This window comes from Borostomias antarcticus (assembly GCF_949987555.1).
Source record: "Borostomias antarcticus genome assembly, chromosome: 5".
Lineage (NCBI taxonomy): Eukaryota > Metazoa > Chordata > Actinopteri > Stomiiformes > Stomiidae > Borostomias > Borostomias antarcticus.
In genome coordinates this window covers 33,099,540-33,120,675 of record NC_140238.1, presented here as the reverse complement: position 1 = coordinate 33,120,675, position 21,136 = coordinate 33,099,540, and the positions used below count along the sequence as shown (strand labels likewise).

General features: G+C 46.7%; 1 protein-coding gene across 3 annotated transcripts in view; it reads right to left on the bottom strand.

The window, feature by feature from the left end:
- xab2 (XPA binding protein 2) overlaps window positions 1-7,062 on the bottom strand; it is a 12,964-nt gene extending 5,902 nt beyond the window's left edge. For 2 of the 3 annotated variants that reach the window (XM_084438562.1, XM_084438563.1), the window contains exons 1-11: window positions 6,948-7,062; window positions 6,042-6,190; window positions 5,749-5,872; window positions 4,578-4,775; window positions 3,706-3,840; window positions 3,166-3,330; window positions 2,686-2,830; window positions 2,222-2,373; window positions 1,366-1,485; window positions 674-805; window positions 177-308 (exon numbers count right to left, since the gene is read on the bottom strand). In XM_084438562.1, the coding sequence (XP_084294688.1) occupies window positions 177-308; window positions 674-805; window positions 1,366-1,485; window positions 2,222-2,373; window positions 2,686-2,830; window positions 3,166-3,330; window positions 3,706-3,840; window positions 4,578-4,775; window positions 5,749-5,872; window positions 6,042-6,190; window positions 6,948-6,983 (1,488 nt within the window). In that variant the 5' untranslated portion in view covers window positions 6,984-7,062. Of the gene's footprint in view, window positions 1-176; window positions 309-673; window positions 806-1,365; window positions 1,486-2,221; window positions 2,374-2,685; window positions 2,831-3,165; window positions 3,331-3,705; window positions 3,841-4,577; window positions 4,776-5,334; window positions 5,352-5,748; window positions 5,873-6,041; window positions 6,191-6,947 lie in introns of those variants that run through there. The other variant, XM_084438564.1, reaches the window with a different exon arrangement.
- Window positions 7,063-21,136: the final 14,074 nt, after the last annotated feature.

Sequence of the window (21,136 nt, the reverse complement as noted above, 5' to 3'; positions counted from 1 at the left end):
ACAAATAAACAACAACAAAGGAGGTGAAGATGAGGCACGAGCACTCCCGTTTATCACTCTACATGACGTGATTCAATTTAAAGTATTTGTCCAGCTCTTCAACTTCTTCTGAGGAATTAAACCCATACCATAGCACTGCTTAGAGGAAGTCAAACCCAGAAAGGGACTGAGAATACCTGGAAGGTGCCGAGACTCTCCTCCAGGTCAGCGAGCATGGACCAGACCTTCAGGGACTTGTACACGCGGTTCTGGACCGGCTCGGACGCGTCGAAGTACTCGGCTTTCTTAGACGGGATGGCAGTCGCTTTCTGCCGATGAGGAAATAAAGTATTATTCACATCTGCCTCTAAGCTGACTTCTGTAGAGAAGAGATCTTTCTCTGATGGTGAATGCACCAAGAAAGATCCTGTCTGTCTGTCTCAATAAAATTAAATTAAATTAAATAAAAATAAAAAAATAGAACTGAATATAATATAATAGAATAAAATAGAATAGAATAAAAAGTTTATTTGCCATGTGTAACAAGTACAGGACCAGATACATTGGAATTATTGTAATCACGTCTCCTTATTATCCTATCAGTGCTAATCACTTCCTCATTCCAGTCCTAGGTAATCAGCTGGACATTTAAAGGTTCCCAAAATGGCCGTTGCCCATCGTGTCCGTGTCTCACCCTCAGGATGCGGAGCGCCTGCTCATAGTTCTCATGGCGGAGCTCCATCTCCCCGTATTCACACCACACCCCGGCAAGGTCGTCCACATGCTTGTAGTTGACCTTGGTGGCTTTTTCAAAGATGGTCCGGGCCTGATGGGGACACGGCAGGGGAGGGAGGGAGGGAGGGAGGGAGGGGGAGAGAGAGAGAGGGAGAGAGGGAGAGAGAGAGAGGGAGGGAGAGAGAGAGAGAGAGAGAGAGAGAGGGAGGGAGAGGGGGAGAGAGAGGGGGAGAGAGAGAGGGAGAGGGAGAGGGAGAGGGAGAGGGAGAGGGAGAGGGAGGGAGAGGGAGAAAGAGAGGGAGAGAGAGAGAGAGAGAGGGAGAGAGAGAGAGAGAGAGAGAGAGGGAGAGGAGAGAGAGAGAGAGAGAGAGAGAGAGAGAGAGAGAGAGAGAGAGAGAGAGAGAGCAATAAAAGGGAATAAGGAATATTACCATGAATTCTTCTCGGGTTCAGAAAATAACCTGTTATTCTTTTAGTTACCCCACCCACCCCCCTCCTCCCTCCTCCCCCGCGAGGGGAGATCTCTCAGACCCCCCACCCCCCTCCTCCCCCACGAGGGGAGGTATCTCAGACCCCCCACCCCCCTCCTCCCCCCCGAGGGGAGATCTCTCAGACCCCCCACCCCCCCGAGGGGAGGTATCTCAGACTCACATCGGACAGCTGCTCGTTCTCCTCGTAGAACTTGGCGAAGGAGACCCAGAGAGAGTGAGGCTTCCCTGTGGCCTTCATGGGATCCACCGTCTGCACGGCCTCTGTGTAGGTGTTGATGATCTACCAGGGGGAGGAGACAGAGGAACTCAGTACATCGGCTGTGAGGGCTGACTACTGCATACAAGGTTCCCAAGACGGGCTAAGAAAACCTAAACCATCAACGAAAGAAAGAAAGAAAGAAAGAAAGAAAGAAAGAAAGAAAGAAAGAAAGAAAGAAAGAAAGAAAGAAAGAGGACAGACATTTTTCGAGGTCAGTTAATCATGTGCTGTGATTGTTAGAATCTGATTTGTGATTTTAATTCTGTATTTTGAATGTATACTGTATGGTTTCGTATTTTATTCTATTCATTATCTTTTAGAAAAGCCTCCTAAGGACTGGTGTTGAAAATGAGCACTTGTGCTACAAACACTTAAGCAATGCATCTGGTCTGTCCACTGTGACTGTTCCTATGGAATTGTGATGTCCATATTAAATAAAAGTTTCATTCATTCATTCATCCATCCATCCATCCATCCATCCATCCATCCATCCACATCCATCCATCCATCCATCCATCCATCCATCCATCCATCCATCCACATCCATCCATCCATCCATCCATCCATCCATCCATCCATCCATCCATCCATCCATCCATCCATTCCATTCCATTCCATTCCATTCCATTCATTCATTCATTCATTCATTCATTCATTCATTCATTCATTCATTCATTCATTCATCATTCATCCATCCATTCATTCATTCATTCATTCATTCATTCAAATCAGGTGTTGACGGATCAGGACGCCCCACCTGTCGTGGCTTCCCGTCGTACAGTTTGACCCGTTTGTGCCACTCGTGGACGTTGTGTGGGTTCTGGCGCAGCAGCACGCTGTTCAGAAGCAGCGGGCGCCGGGCGATCAGCTGCTCGAAGCGCGCCAGACGCAGCTCCAGGTCCACGTCCTCTGAGGAGAGACGAGACAGGGTTTTCAAGATGGCGTCACAAGTCAAATTAAAGTTCTGTAGCCTTCTAACTTACTGCCACCCTAGATCCCTCTACGTTGTTTATAGACTAGCCCCGCCCAAGGAAGTGGCAAAAGAAACGGAGGAAGGAGGAGGAGGTGGTGGAGGAGGAGGAGGAGGAGGGGGAGGAGGAGAGGTGAGGTGGAGCGTGACGCATTTCATGAATGAGGAAGTGATCGTGGTGCCCTACACACACACACACACACACACACACACACACACACACACACACACACACACACACACACACACACCGTCTTCGTCTTGACCCATCTCGGAGGTCGTCTCCATCTTGGCGGCGATCATGCTCTCCTCAAACTGGGCGTAGCTGTCGAACACCTGGGTGAAGTCCCTCACCGTCACCACGGTCAGGATGGCCTCCTCGTACACGTCACGCGCCTGGGGGGGGGGGAGGGGGGGGGGTCCGTTATCCTCCATACCGTCACTAACGCATGAATACATGTTTTCACTGTACATTCAATCAGACAGTAGCTCAACATAGAGAGTGGCTGAAGGAGGAGAGGAGGAGGAGAAGGAGGAGAAGAAGAAGGAGAAGGAGGAGAAGGAGGAGAAGGAGAAGACGAAGGAGGAGGAGAAGAAGAAGAAGGAGAAGAAGGAGAAGGAGAAGAAGAAGGAGAAGAAGGAGGAGGAGAAGAACAAGAACAAGAACAAGAAGAAGAACAACAAGAAGAACAACAAGAAGAACAACAAGAAGAAGAAGAAGAAGAAGCTACCTTCTCAAAATGGCCGCTGCGTATGTAGTAGTCAGCGAGGGAGCACCAGAGTTTTCCCAGCTGGTCGGTGAAGCGGGTGAGGCCTCCGCGGATGATGGCACCAACATTCAGAGAGTTCACCTTGTCAGGGTTCTGGGAGATCAGGTCACACATCTCGTGCCACAGCTGGAAAACAGTCACAGATAACATTAGAGAGTATGTGATGAGGATGAACACAAGTGTTATAGGAATCTATAGGATGACCTATAAACTAATGAAAGCATACAACTAATGAAAATGCAGAAATAAGGGAGAGATGTATAGATTATAGAAGGAAGTGTGATGATACCACTAATTTAAATTTGAGTAAGAGAAAAGAGCTGCATTGTGACTTGATGTGATTTTAAGCTGTTATTGTTCGTTTTTATTATGTTTTTTGTTTTATTGTATTGTCGTTGTATACAGTAGATGAAAAAATGCAAATAAAGCTTAACGTTTTTTTGTTTTTTTTTAAAGAAAAGGCAGAAATCCAGTTAAGAGGAGACAGACTTCCTACTGTACCTGGTAGTTGGATTTTCCCTCCTTGGACACAAAGCTTTCATCGTTCACGACCGCTGCCAGTCGTAAAGCTGCTTCGTCCAGACGGCCGACAGAGCGCAGGTAGTCGATGTACTCCTCTGCATTCTCTGGAGACAGCTGCAGACAGGAAGTCAGAACTAGTGCACATCCTGCTAGACAGCTGCAGACAGGAAGTCAGAACTAGTGCTCATCCTGCTAGACAGCTGCAGACAGGAAGTCAGAACTAGTGCTCATCCTGCTAGACAGCTGCAGACAGGAAGTCAGAACTAGTGCTCATCCTGCTAGACAGCTGCAGACAGGAAGTCAGAACTAGTGCTCATCCTGCTAGACAGCTGCAGACAGGAAGTAAGAACTAGTGCTCATCCTGCTAGACAGCTGCAGACAGGAAGTAAGAACTAGTGCTCATCCTGCTAGACAGCTGCAGACAGGAAGTCAGAACTAGTGCTCATCCTGCTAGACAGCTGCAGACAGGAAGTCAGAACTAGTGTTCATCCTGCTAGACTGCTGCAGACAGGAAGTCAGAACTAGTGTTCATCCTGCTAGACTGCTGCAGACAGGAAGTAGGAACTAGTGCTCATCCTGCTAGACTGTGGAAGACTTGACAACATCAAGGAGAACTATACACCGACAAAAGTGAAGGGTTTGCACACTGATATGAAAAATATTGTTATCCAGTGATAATTATTAATTTCACACAGAGACACAAATAACAACAGAACAAATAGAATATACAATGATAATAATAATTAAAAACAGTTACAGACAGAGAAGAGAGACATGACCAACAGGAGAGTGCACAAATAGTTACAGAGAAGGTGTCTATATTATAGCTGAGTAGAGTTGTGATGTCTCACCTTGAGGTACCTGCGGTACACCCTGATGGCGGTCTCTGGCAGGGGCAGGTTGCGTGCGAAGCGCAGGTACAGGGGCCAGATTCGGGGGTGCTGGGTGACGGGAAGGGCCCGGAGCGCCCGGTCAAACGTCCTCCGACTCCTCGTGATCTTACACTGAGACACCAGGAACTGGCAGTAGTCCAGCCATATCCTGGGCATCTGAGGAAAGGAGACGAAAGACGGTTAGTAAGTCAAGTCAAGTCAAGTATATTTGATATAGCACATTTCATGTGACAAGCACAGACTCAATGTGCTTCAAGAATAAAAAGACATTATACATGATAGAACATTAAAATAAGAATGTATTACAATTATAAAATCATGTACAATAACATAAAACGTGATGAAATAATTACAGTACAGAGACAATAAGAGTATAAAACAAACCTAGAGGTTAAAAGCTTGTGCAAAGAGATATGTTTTTAGCCTGTATTTTAAAAGAAGACAGTTGTACCAGAGCTTCATTCATGTGGTAGGGAGTAAGTGAATGTCAGCGCAATATTGGTCCAAAAATAACCTCACTCTCAAAATCTCTGGATGTATTAAGTAGCAAAGGATCAAAATTCTCCTATTTGCCTGAGTGTGTGGAGTCTGCTAACGGGTCACAAAGTGGTGTCGGTTCTGTAGATCCGCGGTCCCAAACCTTTTTGGGCCACAGACCGGTTTCATATTGACAAGTTGGGGTTAGTTGGGGACCGCAGCTGTAGACTAGCGTTACCTTGTGCATGAACACCAGTGCTCTCTCTGCTGTAGACTGGAATTACCTTGTGCATGAACACCAGTGCTCTCGCTGCTGTAGACAGGCGTTACCTTGTGCATGAACACCAGTGCTCTCTCTGCTGCAGACGAGCGTTACCTTGTGCATGAACACCAGTGCTCTCTCTGCTGCAGACGAGCGTTACCTTGTGCATGAACACCAGTGCTCTCTCTGCTGCAGACGGGCATTACCTTGTGCATGAACACCAGTGCTCTCGCTGCTGTAGACTGGAATTACCTTGTGCATGAACACCAGTGCTCTCTCTGCTGTAGACGTGAATTACCTTGTGCATTAACACCAGTGCTCTCTCTGCTGCAGACGGGAATTACCTTGTGCATGAACACCAGTGCTCTCTCTGCTGCAGACGGGAATTACCTTGTGCATGAACACCAGTGCTCTCTCATGGCAGTTATTGATCTCTTCATAGGACGGCTCTGTGATGCACTTCCCCTTCACCTGCTTCCTTCTCTCCCGCAGGTAGTTGTACCACAGCTTGTAACTGCACGATCACAATGAGCATAATTATGTTGTTGATCAATCACTTAACAGGAATACTCATTCATATGGATCACATAGAAGGAGTACATCACGGCCAGCACTCATCTAAAGCACGTCCGGGATAAAACAATTAAACATTTGTCACATTAAATCAAAACGGGTTGTTGTACCTGCCGGGTAGCTCTTTAAGAGCTCGCTCATAGATCATGTTCAGGATCGACTTGGCACCATTCTGTTTGAACTCGATGTACCGCATCCAACACTTGACCGAGTACGGGTTCCTGATGATCTCCTCCTCGTACGGCAGGTCATCTTCTTCCTAAAGACAGGTTTCAAATTCAGTTATGAGCAAATAACATCAAGGAGGAGGATAAGAGCGCAATCAAACACCTTCATAAATTGCCTAGTTATGTTGTGCATCATTCCTGTGGTTTTGTTGACCACCTCCTAGAACTAGCTTACTAGTCTCAAAACTCACTTATATTCTTTGGCGTTTTCCTGACATGGCCTAAGAGACTTGTCCTTTTTCATGTGACATACTGCGTATGTTTTACTATGTGTTCTTTGTGTGTTCTTGTTGTTTGACTTGTACAGCACTTTGGTCAACTTTGTTGTTTTTAAATGTGCTCTATAAATAAAATGGTATGGTATGGTACTAGGGATCAGATCAACATATGTAGCATTATAAAGTTAACATTACATTAAGACACATTTTCCTGTCCAACTTGTCTCATAGAGCTAGCCAGCCTTGGCTTGGTTGTTAGCCTAGCCTAGCCTAGCTAGCTTGAGTAGCTTCATATTTCCTGGTTGAGTTTACAAACACACACTTGACCATGCTACAAACATGCGAATATAAAGAAGGGTTATGTGGTTAGCTAGCTATAGACCTATACAGTTTATAGAGAGCCAGAGCATTGAGTCAAGGCCGGGCCCGAGTCAGTGAATGTGTCCGCTGTAACAGCTCTCCAAGACGGCGTGACACTAATCGACCCCCGAGGCTTCAAGGAGGCCGCAAACTACAACACACACAGAACACAATTCGAAGGCAAAAATAAATAAATCTTGATACAACTTACAAACAAGACATCCGGTTTCCCATTTTGCGATGGCATTTTTTTGTTTTTTTTCGATTAAAACAACACAGGTAATAACAATAGTCCTTTCAAATGTCATGAAACTTCTTCCCTCAACGTGTTCAGGATGTTTACGCCTCTTAGAAAATGGTAACCAATCATGTGTCTCGAAAGGTCTGACGTCAATCTGTAGGCTGAAAGCAATGTGGGATATGTAGTTGCCAACTTCAATATTCAAGATACAAGATCTGTTTATTAACCATGTATATGGTTCAGACATACTAGGAATTTGACTAGTTTTAAGGCATATGCTGTCGCAGACAACATAGGATAGGGTGCAAGGCAGGATAGGACTGTGCAAAGACATGATAGTGCAAAACAGTACAAACTAGAAATGGTGCTTATTGGAGAGCACAGACCTCCGGCCCTGAAAGCACGCCAAAATTGAATGTGTTCTAAATTGGCCCATGCATGCTACACCCCTCCACCACGTTTCATGAAAATCAGTCTGTAGTTTTTACATAATCCTCGTTCAAGAAATAAATGGAGGTGAATGGTCGTCCGGGCAGTGTTGTAGACGTTGGATCTCCCAAACGTAGCTAGAAGTAGCTAGATGACGTAATCAACCAATGAGCATAATATGCAATTATGAAAGAGGCAAAATGAACAGAAAAAGGCTGGTCAGGTAGTTTACAGATGAACTATTTAAGTATAAAAGTATTTATAAACATATTTTTTAAGTATAAAAGTATTTATAAACGTATTTTTTGTTGCTATATATGTGAGTGGTGAGGAGGAGGAGGCAGTGAGCACAGCGAGGAGTCCTGCTCTCGTGAGCTCGGTTGTAACGTGAACCGCGGAACGGGATATGATAGATGCTTTTCCAGAGCTCTGTCAACACAGTCACTCCCCAAATTACCAGAAAAACCCGCTAGATTTGTCGCTGTTCGCTTTTGGGGAATGATTGTGTTGACAAAGCTCTGCTAAAGCATCTAACACACATCCCGTTCCGCGGTTCACGGTACAACCGAGCTCACGAGAGCCGAGTATAGCGATGGCTGCCGTCTCCTCCTTCCTCCTCCTCCTCCTCCTTCCTCCTCCTCCTCCTCCTCCTTCCTCCTCCTTCCTCCTCCTTCCTCCTCCGTCCTCCTCCTCCTCACCACGCACACGGCGCTCAGGCGGCCAGTCTGACTAGAGCAGCTTCAGCCAGACAGCAATCCAATCAGGACCATATACAGGCCAGGGCTGAGTTTCCCAGAGGCATCGTAGTGCTAGGTTCATCTTAAGCTATGGCGTTCATCATAGCGCTACGATGCCTCTGGGAAACTCAGCCCAGATCTGGTACTTGTGGCTTAGTTCCGGCCCATATACGGCCCAGATCCGCTTGCTATCTGGGCAGCCAGCTGCAGCAGTCGGCAGACACCCTGACCGCTCTGAGCAACGTCTGCCTGCCAGGTGTTCCTGCAGCTTGAGAGATTGGGAGGGTAAACGCTCAGAGTTCATCCAGATGACAGGTGAGAGTTACTTATCACTTATCTAATGATCATAACAAACCTTAACTCCTCCCACTGCTGCTTGGACCAGTTGGTCCAGTTTGGTACATTCTTCATAGGGCTTATTTTAGTGTGTTTTGGCTACTGTACTACACAGTTCCGTACTACTATACTTCACAGTACCTTCCTACTGTACTTCACACTACCGTACTAGCCTACTGTACTTCACAGTACTCTTAATTCCAGTGGATTAAACATTGATATTTATAAATAAATACATCCAGAGTGGAATCCATAAAGTACGTTTTTAATATATGGATAAAATATGGATGAAGTTAAGGCTTGTTAACATTTAGTGCTAGTGCCTATTGTACTGAAAGTGGGGTATACCTACACAGTGGCTGAATATCTGTCCACTGTAACTGAAATTAAGAAAATCTACTAAACTACAGACTGAGTGAGCACAGCCTTGCTATTGAGAAAGACTGCCACAGACATACCGCTGCCGAGGACAACTATATGAACATATTAGAAACAATACATTTATCACAGGTCACACAGACCCTCAAATAAATGAAAACAAATCAAATATATATATTTAAAATAAAAAATATGCATCTCTATGTCTATGAAAATAAACCTTCTTCTGGGAAGAGGATACTTATTAATTGACAAACTTTAACTTTGAATGAAACAATGAAAGCCCCCCCTTCCTACCCCCATCATGAGCCTCAGCTGGTGCAATGAATCAATAAATACAAGTTAAAATATTCATGATTCCAGTACTTTATTGATAAGTCAGAATGGATCAAATGTAGTTATTCAAAACCCCGGGTTATGGATTCATGAGATGAATACCTATGGCATATCCTAAAGAATCAACAGATGATATTTCACATAAAGACAAATAGTACAACAGTGCTGCCAAATACATTAAAAAGTTTTTCAACCTCTGCCATTTTTCTTCAGTAAAGATCATATACTGACATAAATCAAATTCAATCGGGAACTATATTTTCCTGCCATCTTCCTCCTTGTCCATCCGTCCGTCCCCGCTTCTCTTCCCTCCTCCTGGATCCTTCCTCGCCTTCACTCTCCCATGATCCCCCTTCCTCTTCCCCGAAACCCGTCTCCTGTGTGAGCCCCCCCGAGCCACGCCCCTCTGCAGCTGTGCGGTGTGGACTCTCTGGATCAGAGAGAAGAAGTCGTCCTCTGGGCTGATTGGGCTGGTCACGGGGGCCCCGGACCCTAGGGGGGCACGGGGCCGGGGTGCACCCTGAGGGGTGGATTGGACCGGTCTAGAACGCGGCGGCTTGGACGCTCCTGGATTCGGAGAGGAAGGCTTCGGGGAACGGGACTGTTGTCTGGGGCTTGCCCGGTTTGGCGAGGGGGACTTGGAATGACTGTCCTCTTTTGGAACCAGGTTTAAGTTGAGGGAGAGGGGTCTCCCTGGCGATGGACTCAGGGGGACAACAATGGTTTCTCCAGGGGTTCCCAGAGTGAGGAAGATTTCTGGGAACGCACACGGATCGTTGGTAGCCTTGCATCCCTATGGTAGATAGAAAAATCTGGTGTGAAATCACTGAATTTTTCAACAAGTGACACGTTTTACCACCGATAAGGGATCCGTAACAGCTCACATGGACTTACCTGTTGTGATATGAAGTTCATTGACAACCTCACTGTCATCTATGAAGGAAACATATCACCTCATTAGCGTTATTTGGGCAGTCGGAACATGGTGAACACAGACGAGTGACAAAACCACTATGCATAAACGACTTTCACAATGGTAAATGGTAAATGGACTGCACTTATAAAGCGCTTTTCCACCTTAGCGGCACTCAAAGCGCTTTACAATGGCCTCTCATTCACCCATACATTCACACACCAATGGCGGTAGCTGCCATGCAAGGTGCTAACCTGCTCATTGGGAGCAATTTGGGGTTAGGTGTCTTGCTCAAGGACACTTCGACATGTGGACAGTCGGAGCTGGGATTCGAACCACTGACCCTTCGATCACTGAACGACCCGCTCTACCAACTGAGCTACAGCCGCCCCATTCACAAGGATGAATCTACCTGCGGTGGTAGTTTCACCATCTTCTCATACTCTGAGGGAGGACTGAACGAGGCCGATCTTGTTGGACCTGGTTCAGCGAAGTTCTTGGCTGGAGACACCGGTCTGGACCGGACCTTTCTGGGTGTAACTGGAGTACCCTCAGTCAGAATGATTTGAGGTGGCACACGAGAATCCTGACAGAAAAACATAGGGTTAGCCGACATTACTAGTGAGGATACTATACCACTGTTGGGAACCACCTCAAGTTAGAACCAGAATCTGGTCCAGAATCGGAACCATGTCCAACCTTTGAATTGGTCGCTACATCCTGATAGCTCCTAGATGTCCCAGGTGTCCCTGGTAACGAGGGAAGTGACGCTCGCTGGTCATCAAGCCGGCGGCCTTGAGTGTTAGCCAGAAGATTGAAGAACTTCTCGGCTTCTGGAGCTGTCAGAAAAGAGGGACAGGGTTGGATTCTGAGGCGTGAACAGTTGGTCGAAGATCTGAGAAGGACTCAAGAGAGTAGCGCTGGTGTTTGGGCGTAGAGGGGGAGGCTCGTACTCGGATTGAAGGCGCAGCGTTGCTCGTTCATACGGCCCCTCTGGGAGTGACTGATCATGGAGAAGAGCTTGTCCTGTTCTGCAGGGGGCACCCCCTATCGGTGAGAGAAAAATCTATCAAACAAAATAATACCACTATTTTGAAACTAGGCCACAAAGGTACATGCGGCCGTCGAGGTGTGGAAGGTGTGAGCGTGACGACTGACCTGTTGACGAATGGCGTTGCGTGGAGGTTTCCCGACCTCTGAGATGGGGTAGGAAGCTGACCTCTGGGGTGGCTGGGCTGACCCCGGGACATCGAGGATCGGGGCTTTAGTTCTGGAATTGGCCTTCTGCACCGATGGGGACCCCCGGCTTATGAGAATGTGAGGGGCGGAGCACCTCTGTTCCTCCATCCTGGAGCCCTGGAAAAGAGGAACAATTTGATTGTTGCATAATACAATAATGACAAATGCATAACAGCTTGGCAGAGCTGACCTCATTGGTCACTCATCATCACTGTAAATGAGGGAAACCTCAGTGCTTCACTAGTATAAATAAAGGTTTTGAAATTAAATTAAATTAAAAATGATCCAGGCTACCTCTGTTGAATGTCTTGCTGTTTATACAGACTACCAACCTGGACTTTGGAGACCATATAACACAGTTGGTCTGAGTCCTGTCCAGACTGTGATGTGATCCCGCCATTTTGTGTCGCTGGCAGTGAGGGAAGTGACGCACGCTGGTCATCGAGCCTGCGTCCCTGGCTGTGGGCCAGGAGCCGGAAGAACTGCTCACCCTCTGGACCTGGGTAGTTAGGAGGACACAGGTGTTAGGGTGTGTGTCCACCGGCAAGCTGAATGTAGCTGTACAGCACCGACCCACTGAGCAAAGACACGTCTAAAAGACGTCTTTTAGATGTCTTTTTCGGACGTCCAAAGACATCCAATTAGGAGCCAGAATGAAAGTTTTTTTTAGACGTTCAGATATTTAACCTGTTCTGCACGTCCACAGACGTCTTAGAGGGGTCCAAGCCAGACGTTTGAATATTGAGGGGTCCAGCAGACGTACAAATGGGGTTCTGGACCGACAGACGTTATTAAGACATGATCTAAACATTTCCCTGACGTTGTGTGTTTGCTGGGGAGCTTACAGCTGCGCACTAGAGCTGGAGTTTAGAGCTGGCTAGGCTACCAATGTTTTGCACCTATGTTAGCGAGGAGTATCGTGGTTTTGCCAGGAGATACAACTCATAAAAATCCAAAATATACAAAATATATATATTTTGAATGTGGACCTAAAGAGAGAGAGAGAGAGAGAGAGAGAGAGAGAGAGGGGGAGATGGAGAGAGAGAGGGAGAGATGGAGAGAGAGAGAGAGAGGGGGGGAGATGGAGAGAGAGAGAGAGATGGAGAGAGAGAGAGAGATGGAGAGAGAGAGAGGGAGAGGGAGAGAGAGAGAGGGAGATGGAGAGAGAGAGAGAGAGAGAGAGGGAGGGAGAGAGAGAGAGAGAGATGGAGGGAGAGAGAGAGAGATGGAGAGAGAGAGAGGGGGAGATGGAGAGAGAGAGAGATGGAGAGAGAGAGAGGGGGAGATGGAGAGAGAGAGAGAGAGAGAGGGAGAGAGAGAGAGCGAGATGGAGAGAGAGAGAGGGAGAGGGAGAGAGAGAGAGGGAGATGGAGAGAGAGAGAGAGAGAGGGAGGGAGGGAGGGAGAGATTAGTTAGGGAATTTTAGTGGATTGCATTGACCATCTGTGAAAAAATTTTCTACCAATAGCTTTCTTCACTAATGTGTTCATCAAGGGGTCTACTAACACCAAAAAAAAGGTTCCAACCCAAATCTGCGGGGAAACTTCTGGGGAGCCAATCTAAATCAGGGTGTCCGGAGGACCTGGATGAAAAAATTGAAAAATAAACTTTTTTTCCAAAAGGTTGTAGGGTGTCCATCTTGGGTTATTTTTGGGTGCTGAGTTCATTCCAACCATTACTTTTGATTAAAAATGAATCTATCTTCATGAAATATTGATATTAGGCCTATTGCATTTTAGCCTACTTCTCTAAATTCAAGTGTTTATGGATATTAAATTGTGATAAAACCACTGTGAAAACCATTTTAAAATCACTGCCACTGAAGAAAGAAGTCACTGTTACTGTATACTGATTACACTTGTTTTGCACATGCTACGTATACCGTAATATTCGGTGTATAAGTGAAAGCGACAACTCCGATGAGTTTTTGGGATTTGAGTGACGTTAGGCCCGTTCGCACCCACGGATGGATTTTGCGGGAGGCTAAAACCACTTGCACTTGCACGTCCGTAGCCTTCATATAGACTCGTCTGCAGACACGCTTTTCATGTTTGATCGCCGACTCAAGCCTTTTATTATTCTATTGAAAATAATGTGTTTGTTATTATTGCATCTGTTGCACTATCAAGCTGTTTTCGATGCTTGCGCGCGCGCGCTCTCTCTCAACAGTCTTTACGGTTCAAGGAAATTGAAGTGCCATTTATTTACGTTTTGGATTACTGTAGGCTAGTGCATGGACTTATTTATTCGAAAATAATATTGTTTGGATATTATTTGTTTGTTGTACGCCCACCAGTAATGTTGATGTGCGCTCTCCCAATATTCCTCTCTCTCCCTCTCTCTACTACTGTAGCGGTAGTGATGTAGGCCTATAGCCTTAAATTATATGCGAGTGCCTGACAGTTTAAACAGATAATAGACCTACATTAAAACATTTGGAATAATTTGTTCAACCTATTCTGTTATCAACAAATAGTTGTAGAAAAGGCATTTCCCTGTGGGAGAATAATCTATCCAAATAGACCTCATAAAGGTATTTATCAGGAGTGAGCGTGTCCCAGACCACACAGGTCATCTCAGCTGCATCATCCAAATGCTGAACACCTTTGCAGCAGCGGGTCACCATCAGTATGCAAAGGGAGCCAGGCTGTATGTACAGCTGATGCAGCAGTGGCAGGCCAATCTTCCAGGAAACTCTCACCAAGTTTACTGAGTATGGTAACCATGTGGTCAGGTTCTCAGACCATGAATGGTCAGGCACATGGACTGACATCACCATAGAAACCACTCTCATGCGTGAGGCTAAATCCTCTGGTGGACTAAACAGAGGTCGCTTCCGAAACGAATCTGCCCACAAGTCTTGGGTTCAGACACTGAGCCACTTTTCATTCATCCACCAGGAGCTTGAAAGAAGCATGGTCAAACGCAGTGTACCTGTCCACACAGATGTCCAAAAAGCCCAGATGAAAAGAGATGATGATGCTGTCAACACCATAGTTGGATGGTTGGAACAAGTCAATCCCTTCGATGCCACAAGAGACAAGAATACCCTGGTATCTTTCTCGACGGGGTTCAGCAGCACTCCTGGAGACCAAGTCAATGCTGATCAGGCAGAGGCGGTTGGAAGAGCCATGCAAGCCAAGATGGATGGGAAAACGGTTTTGGATCCACTAGAAACCAAGCATAAGGTCAAATCCTTAGCAAGCCTACGATCTGGACCCAAAGTAAATGGTGAAAAGCTAGTTATTGACTCACTGAAGCTCTTCAACCGCCTCATCATCATAAGTGAGCGGGAAGTCAAGACTAAAGTAGCTCTGCGCTTCGAGTTGACGCCAACACCTATGTCTCTCTTCGACAAGAACCAAAAGATGCGAAAGCCAGACAAGGCAGCCCTAGCAAGATTTCTGAAGACACATGTTGAACCTGTCGATCAGCCTCCCTGCACAAGCCTGGTGATTGATGGTGGGTGGCTCCTGCATAATGTCAAGTGGGGGGCTAACCTCACCTGGAAGGAGATCGCAGAGAGCTACCTCAGGTTTGTGAGGTCCATGGGGAGCCAGCGCCTTCGGATCACTGTGGTCTTTCACGGCTACAGCAGCTCCACCAAGGACCATGATCACTTGAGAAGAACAAAGAATGCATGCTGTGACATTCAGATCCATCCAGACATCAAAGTCATTGTCCCAAGAGAAAGGTGCCTTGACAACAAAAGAAACAAGGCCCAGCTCGTTGTGCTCCTTGCTGAGACATTCAGTAAGCATGGGATCAGAGTACAACAGTGCTCTGATGATGCAGACACTTCTATTGTCCAAGCAGCTCTTGAGGAGGCAAGAGAGTCCCCTGTTGAAGTGAGGGCAGAGGACACTGACATCATGGTTATGCTGATTCACCATTTCGCAGACCATCCAATCTTCCTCACAACAGCGAAAGACACATCTTATGATGTCAGGAAAATCCGGGAGGCCCTCCCAGAGAAACACAGGAAATATTTGATCTTCTTGCACAGTTTCTCTGGCTGCGATACAGTCTCTGCAATTTCTGGCTTTAGCAAAGCAACTTTGCTAACCAGGCTCTGCAAGACTGATGGAGCAGAGAAGGCCATGGATGTGTTTATGGACATCCAAGCAGAAAAAGAACACATTATGAAAGCTGGCTGTGAACTCTTCATGCTCATGTTCAATGGCAAACCACCTAAAGAGTTAGAGGACTTGCGATTTGACATTTTTTGTAAGCGAGCTGCTACTGGGACCATAAAGCCTGAGAAACTCCCCCCGACATCAGGAGCTGCAGGACAACACTCTCTCCGGGCCTACCTCCAAACATGGGACTGGCTGACACTGCAAAGCCCATCACACGATGCCCAGGAGTATGGATGGCAGCTCTCTGAGCAAGGATATGCTCCGGTCCCTTCCACAGACCCCATTGCACCTGACTACCTCCTGACATTCGTCAGCTGCAACTGCACAGGCAACTGCAGCACACTCAGGTGCAGCTGTAAAAAACAAGGAGTCAGGTGCATCTCAGCTTGCGGAAACTGTCATGGCTCATCTTGCCAGAACATTAACCAGCCAGAAGATGAGACAAGTGAGGGAGATAGAGGAGCTTGAAAAAAAATAAAAAATAAAATAACGACATTTCCATTGAGTTCTGTTTAAATTTGTTAATAAAATACTTTTTTTGTAACAAGGAGTGTTTTTTTATAATAAATAATGGTTGGAATGAACTCAGCACCCAAAAATAACCCTAAATGGACACCCTACAACCTTTTATTGGAAAAAGTGTATTTTTCCATTTTTTCATCCAGGTCCTCCGGACACCCTGATTTAGATTGGCTCCCCAGAAGTTTCCCCGCAGATTTGGGTTGGAACCTTTTTTTTGGTGTTAGTAGACCCCTTGATGAACACATTAGTGAAGAAAGCTATTGGTAGAAAATTTTTTCACAGATGGTCAATGCAATCCACTAAAATTCCCTAACTAGATGGAGAGATGGAGAGAGAGAGAGAGAGAGGGAGAGATGGAGAGAGAGAGATGGAGAGAGAGAGAGAGAGAGAGAGAGGGAGAGAGAGAGAGCGAGATGGAGAGAGAGAGAGAGAGAGAGATGAATGGAGAGGGAGATAGAGAGAGATGGAGAGAGAGAGAGAGAGAGGGAGATGGAGGGAGGGAGATGGAGAGAGAGGGAGATGGAGAGAGGGAGAAGGAGAGAGAGAGGGAGGGAAATGAAGAGAGACAGGGAGAGAGAGAGAGGGAGGGAGGGAGAGGGATAGAGAGACAGGGAGAGAGAGAGGGAGGGAGGGAGAGGGAGAGATGGAGAGAGGGAGAAGGAGAGAGGTAAGACTTAGGTCCAAAAGAGATGAGTGAAAACATTATAATTTATATTTTGCAACTTATTTTCTAATCCTGTTAGACTGGTCAATTGTAATACGCCAATGGTAAATGGTAAATGGACTGCACTTATAAAACGCTTTTCCACCTTAGCGGCACTCAAAGCGCTTTACAATGACCTCTCATTCACCCATTCACACACACATTCACACACCAATGGCGGCAGCTGCCATGCAAGGTGCTAACCTGCTCATTGGGAGCAATTTTGGGGTTAGGTGTCTTGCTCAAGGACACTTCGACATGTGGACAGTCAGAGCTGGGATTCGAACCACTGACCCTTCGATCATTGAACGACCTGCTCTAACAACTGAGCTGCAGCCGCCCCCAATGGGAGGTGACATACAATACTGACCTGAGGGGGCGGAGCTGCCCACCCTGGCGGTGTGTTTGGGCGTAGAGAGGGCGCTCCGGCTAGGATCTATAGAGCAGCGCTGTTCCTCCATACGGCCCCTCTGGGAGTGACTGATCATGGAGAAGAACTCGTCTTGCTCTGCTGGGGGCACCTTCTATTGGAGACCAACATTAGAACCAGACAACAACGGGACACTCGTCCATCAACCATTACTGGACCATTCGGTTCGTTTCAATCAGTTCTGATAAAAGTAGGAAATGCAAACATTACACATGCATTCAAATCCCATAAGGAAACACCAGGCAGCACCTCGGGCCTAATGGGAACTAGAGATGCACCGATATGAAAACTTTGGCCGATACCGATAACAGATATTAACATTGCTGTCATGGCCGATAACCGATATTAACCGATGTCGATATGCTCTGTATAAAAACAAGTCTCTATGATAATCACATTTTATACATACTGAAAAACACATGGAAACATTAGCCATGTTTCCATCCACTTGTCAATCGAATTGTGTGAGGATCGCTAAAAATATGAATGCGAATAAAGCCGGTGAACGTGTGTTTCCATCTAGAGTTTTAAATCGGATAAAGCATTTATCACAAAAGCCTTTTATCAAACAAGAGAAAATCTGACGAGATCGACAGTACAAACTTTTTGTCGATTTTCATGACTTTTAATCGAATTTTACTGTTTCCATAAGGCATTTTTAATTCGATATAACTTAATTCGCATAAAACGTGTGGATGGAAACATGGCTACTGTCTCTATTTCCAAAACATTTGGAAAAGCGGAGAAATCATAGATTTACCGTATTGTTTCCTCTCAAAAACAACAACACACAACAGCAGCTAGACAGAAACGATCTGTTGTTCATATCGGCCCTGTTTTGCGCATCGGACCGATACCGATATATAAAAAAATAACATCGGTCGATACCGATATAATTGCCGATATATCGTGCATCCCTAATGGGAACTGTGGGAACTGTGGACTGGTGTCACAGACCTGTGCCTGAGAGTTCTTGTCTTTGGTGAGGGGTCTCTCGACGCCCGATTCCGGGCTGAAGGAGGCTGATCTTGGGGCGCAGTCCTTCCTCGGGACGGCTGGGGACCCCGCGCTCAGGTGGATCTGTGGTAAAGAGCAACTCTGCTCCTCCATCCTGGAACCCTGACAACGATCGACCAACACATCAAAACACTGAACACGGACTCATCGGACTCATCTCTTCAAGAAGTACTGTACTAAAACAATCCTCCCTCCTAAGCACTTATTGTATTGTATTGTATTGTATTGTATTGTATTGTATTGTATTGTATTGTATTGTATTGTATTGTATTGCACTGTACTTTAGATTGCGATTCTTGCACTTTGCCTTCAGCACTAGATGATGCTCTTAGTCACTTGTTTTAGAAAGGAGATGCACTTGTGAGTTCTGGTGAGTAGTAGTACATTGGCTCTTCCTACGTTAAATGCAATTATTGTTAGTCGCTTTGGATAAAAGCGTCTGCTAAATGACTGTAATGTAATGTAATGTAATGGACAGCTACCATATTTTTTTATCAATTGATAATTGTTCTGGTAAACTAAGGGCCCATATTCTATGATTTTACACGCAACATCTACCATGTCCCCATCATGTACCTCTACCATGTCCCCATCATGTACCTCTACCATGTCCCCATCATGTACCTCTACCATGTCCCCATCATGTACCTCTACCATGTCCCCATCATGTACCTCAGCTTTGGAGACCAGGTAGCATAAATAGCTTGCGTCCTGTCCAGCCTTCGACATGTTCCCTCCATTTTGTATCCCTGGTAACGAAGGAAGGGACACGCGCTGGTCGTCGAGCCTGCGGCCCTGAGAGTTGGCCAGCATCTTGAAGAACTGCTCGCCCTCTGGACCTGTCGGAAGATAACGACTATGAGCACATCTCTAATACCGTGTTGATTGATCGATTGATTGACTGTTTGCATAGATGGATTATGAAATGATGGGCCCCTGGGCACAGACGCGTAACGGGCCCCCCACCCGTTTCATTTATCGAAATTTTTAATTTGCCCAATGAGACGGCATCCAATTTGCAGATGATTTGAGAAAACTCACAATAAAAGCAGCTTTACCAGCTCGGTTTTGACTCGAGGGACCTCAACTCTGTGGGGAGGACTTGCTTTTTGGATTTTTCACCAAAAGAGTTGAAGGGCCCATATTGCACTCAGTACTCAGCCCCTCTAAAGAACTATAGATAAACACTCACGTAAAAACTACAGGTATCATGATGGTTTCTTTCTTGTGACGTCTTCAAAGTGAATGTTTAGGCTATTGCTTCAGTTTTTCAGCAGGATTTTTGAGGCTCTGTTATTGAATGAATGACGAAGCCTTTTGACTATGCGACAAGAAATGCAAAGGTCCCCTGAGCTCTTGGGCCCCTGGGCCCGGCAGGCCCCTTCAGTAATATGTCTTTGACAATGTGTTCACAACACTGAACTCATCTTAAAGGAACGGTATGATTTCTGAGTGATCGGTTTGTTTGGATCTGCGTCTGTTCCACTCCTTACCTGAGGGGGCAGTGCTGCCCGCCCTGGCGGTGTGTTCGGGCGTAGAGGGGGCGCTCTTGCTGGGGACCATAGAGCAGCGCTGCTCGTCCATACGGCCCCTCTGGGAGTGACTGATCATGGAGAAGAAGGCGTCCTGCTCAGCTGGGGCCGGGGGCGCGTCCTAACGGGAACAAGCAGAAAAGTCAAAAGTAGATCAAATGAAAAAAAGAGCAGAAGATGTTAAAATGTGTGAATACAGATGTGGCATCATGTTTACAGGACTTTAACTGGTGGAGTCTGGTTTGGGGGGGGGGGTTGGGGCGGGGTTCGGGGAGGGGGGGGTTGGGGTGTGAGTGGAGGATGTCTTCCTGGATGTAGCTGGACTACTCTCAGTTAGAATAATTAGGGGTGTTGAACACCTCGGTGCATATTGTGATAAAACACAACCCACTGAGCAAAGACACTTTTAGACGTCTTTTTCGTCTTTTTCAGACGTCCAAAGACATCCAATTAGGAGCCAGAATGAAAGGATTTTTTTAGACGTTCAGATATTGAACCTGTTCTGCACGTCCACAGACGTCTTAGAGGGGTCCAAGCCAGACGTTTGAATATTGAGGGGTCAGGAGACGTACAAATGGGTTTCTGGACCGACGGACGTTATTAAGACATGATCTGAATGTTTCCCTGACGTCACGTCCTTTCAGAAGAATCCCTACAGTATGTGTCCTTTCTGCAGTAGCATCACCAGCAGGGTCTGTACCTGTGCCCCTGGCAGGGGAACGTCGGTCTGTACCTGTGCCCCTGGCGGGGGAACGTGGGTGTGTACCTGTGCCCCTGGCAGGGGAACGTCGGTCCGTACCTGTGCCCCTGGCGGGGGAACGTCAGTCTGTACCTGTGCCCCTGGCGGGGGAACGTGGGTGTGTACCTGTGCCCCTGGCAGGGGAACGTCAGTCCGTACCTGTGCCCCTGGCGGGGGAACGTGGGTCTGTACCTGTGTCCCTGGCAGGGGAACGTGGGTCTGTACCTGTGCCCCTGGCGGGGGAACGTGGGTCTGTACCTGTGCCCCTGGCGGGGGAACGGGGGTGTGTTTGGGTGACGAGGGGAGGCTCCTCCTAGGGTCTAAGGAGCAGCGCTGTTCGTCCATACGGCCTCTCTGGGAGTGACTGATCAGGGAGAAGAACTTGTCGTCCTCTGCTGGGACTTCCTGATGGACCAAAAGAACCGCCAAATGAACAGGTCAAGGAATAGATCATTTCACAAGTGGTCAAAAGGAAAAACTGAACCAGGAAGTTTTTCCGATGACACAGCGTTAATAGGCCTGGACCTAACCTGGGATGAGCACACTGACCAAAGGCACAGGAACCTTTTTTTTCACAAAAATGTTTGTCATGGGACTGAAGATCCTGCAGGCCTTCTACCGAGGCACCGCTGAGAGCCTCCTGACTGGGAATATCACTGAGATCTGCTCTCAACTGCAAAGCGCTACACAGGGTAGCACAGACTGTCGA